Genomic DNA, 2,409 nt, shown 5'->3' on the forward strand with positions numbered 1-2,409 from the left:
ACCAATAGGAGGATTCTGCATCTTCCACCCTCCTTCATTCCTCATGCACAAGTTCCAAATTGAAAAAATCTGTAAATTGTGTTGTTCTTCTCTTTCATAAACTTTTTCCATATAACAAACATCATGGGAAAGATTGTTAAGGAATGTTGTGTGACATATATATATATAGATCATGTCATGTCACAAACAACATGTCTCAAACAACCTAGTTAGGCCAAGATCATGAGGTGGTTAACTCTTGAAATTGATGATGAACAATACCATCTAATCTAATAAAGATTTGATTTTGTTAAAGTTGATTATACTGAAAAAAACTCTAAAGAAAAGAAATTGAAGTTGGGGGCAAAGTGATCGATATTGCAATATTTATGTTTTTGAAAAGACCCAAAAGTAAAAAGAGGATAACTATCATCTCTATTCATATACACACACATACGACCATATATGTATATACATTACAGATCAAGTTATCCTCTTCTTCTTCATCTTCGAACATATTTCCGGTGACCGGAAAACTACCACAAAAACCGGCCTGAATTATACAAAACAACAACAATAATAATAACAAAAACAAAAAAGACCCATCATCATCATCATCATCTCATATCATCTAGAAGAACAGTCTAAGCAGTTTTGTTTCCCGATCTCCTTGTTGATACCCCGCCGCCGCCGTCCCACTCTCAAACGTGGTCGTTTCCGATTCCTCTGAATTCATAGAGGGTGTCTCTGCTCTCCTCTTCTTCTTCTCCCCTGTCTTTACAGTGGGAAAGCTCTGAGTTAAACGGAGATCGAGATCGGCGGCGATTGTGGGTTGTTTCGATGCATCGAATAAATCGGTAGCAGATCTGAACAGATCAATTTCCGATCCTTCGTTTGACAAACCATTTCCTAAGAATTCTGACATCGGCTGTAATGAACCACCAGCTAGAACTGTCTCAACAGCCGACTGACACAACTGCCAATTACCCGTCCATAGTAAACCCACAGCTCCGTTCACCGGATTTACAGTCCGACCACAAGCTTCAAATAACAGTGACTGAAACAAAGCTGATAAAACAAAACCCAGATCAGGATTCAACTCAGAACACAAAAAGAACATAGCAGCTAGCTCGATCGATCTATAAAAGAAAAAGAAAAGGAAAATTACCAGGGCGTTGGGAATCGGGGACGGCTGAGAGAAATGAAACAAGACCGGCGCGTCCAAAGAATTTGGCGACAAAGACAGTGGCGTTTGCCTGAGCTTGAGGTGTATCGATTCCTTGAAGAGATTGTCTGAGTATGCAGTTATCACTGCAGCCTTTTCGAAGAACCCGGCAACCGTTGCAGCTCATTTTTGTTTTTACTAATTCAGATTTCCTTTATTTTAGGTTAGAAAAGTAAGGAAGATAAAGAAGAAATACGAAGAAGAGAGATTGTTAAGGAGAGAGATAGAAGAAGCTTAATATATAGAAGAAGAAGCCTCTTAAGACGGCCTCTATTTGCTTCTACTTCAGATCAAAATAAAATATTCTTACAACCAATACAAAAATAGAGATAAAATATTGATTTTTATTTATTTTTTTTCTAAAAAAAAATAAGGGTTATAAAATTAAGGGTTATAAAATTAAGGGTTATATATTGGTGATATAAATTATATTAAATTGATAATAAAAAAAAGGAATAGAAGAAAAATGATAATAAAAATGGAAAAGAAGATATAAACTAAACCATGGTTAAATATTTAACTATGATGAGAGTGTGTATGGAAGCATAACAAGTGGGAGGAGTTGTGGATGTGACACGATGAGAGAGAAAGAAATAAAGAAAGAAGAGGAGAGAGAAATGTTTTTTTTTTTTTTTTTTTTTTGGGTTTTCCAAAGTATTTGGGTAAAGAAGAAAGAAGAAGCGGCTCCGTGTCTCCGCAAATGGGCGCCTCCTCCACCGTCGGATTCTTTTTTTTTTTTTTTTTTTTATCTTTTTGTTGACTCATCCACATCTGTCTGTGGGGACCACTTTTACTCTCTACCACCCCCTTCCCCTATATATAGTTTTAAGAATAAAATAACTTTTAAAAGTTTTCCATTAATTTAAATATATTCAAAGGTCCATTTTAATTTAATTATTTATTTGGTTACAAATTGAGTTATCTTAATGGCTCAATTTATAAAAAATGTGTAATAAACCAAATTTTAGGGTCTAACTTCCTAATTAAGAAAAAGTTATATGCATGAAATCCTATTAGTTAGTCATATAGATTCAATGAGTTATTCAAATATGCAAATATATAAATATAGTAATGATATATATTTATCCAAATTAATTATCATTTTTAACTGAGGTCAAAGTTTGCCTAATTTTAGGCAAAAGATAGTAAGTTACAATTACGTATAGTTACAACATGTTTAATTTATAATTATTATTATTATTATA

General features: G+C 33.8%; 1 protein-coding gene across 1 annotated transcript; it reads right to left on the reverse strand.

Annotated features, from left to right (window-relative positions):
* Positions 1-340: 340 nt before the first annotated feature.
* Positions 341-1,405, reverse strand: LOC124919669 (LOB domain-containing protein 37-like). Its single transcript, XM_047460014.1, has 2 exons — positions 1,148-1,405; positions 341-1,047 (listed from the first exon to the last, which is right to left on the reverse strand). Exons 1-2 carry the CDS (start codon positions 1,329-1,331, stop codon positions 611-613), a joined length of 621 nt encoding a protein of 206 aa, XP_047315970.1. The 5' UTR covers positions 1,332-1,405; the 3' UTR covers positions 341-610.
* Positions 1,406-2,409: the final 1,004 nt, after the last annotated feature.

This window comes from Impatiens glandulifera, chromosome 1, assembly GCF_907164915.1.
Source record: "Impatiens glandulifera chromosome 1, dImpGla2.1, whole genome shotgun sequence".
Classification (NCBI taxonomy): Eukaryota; Viridiplantae; Streptophyta; class Magnoliopsida; order Ericales; family Balsaminaceae; genus Impatiens; species Impatiens glandulifera.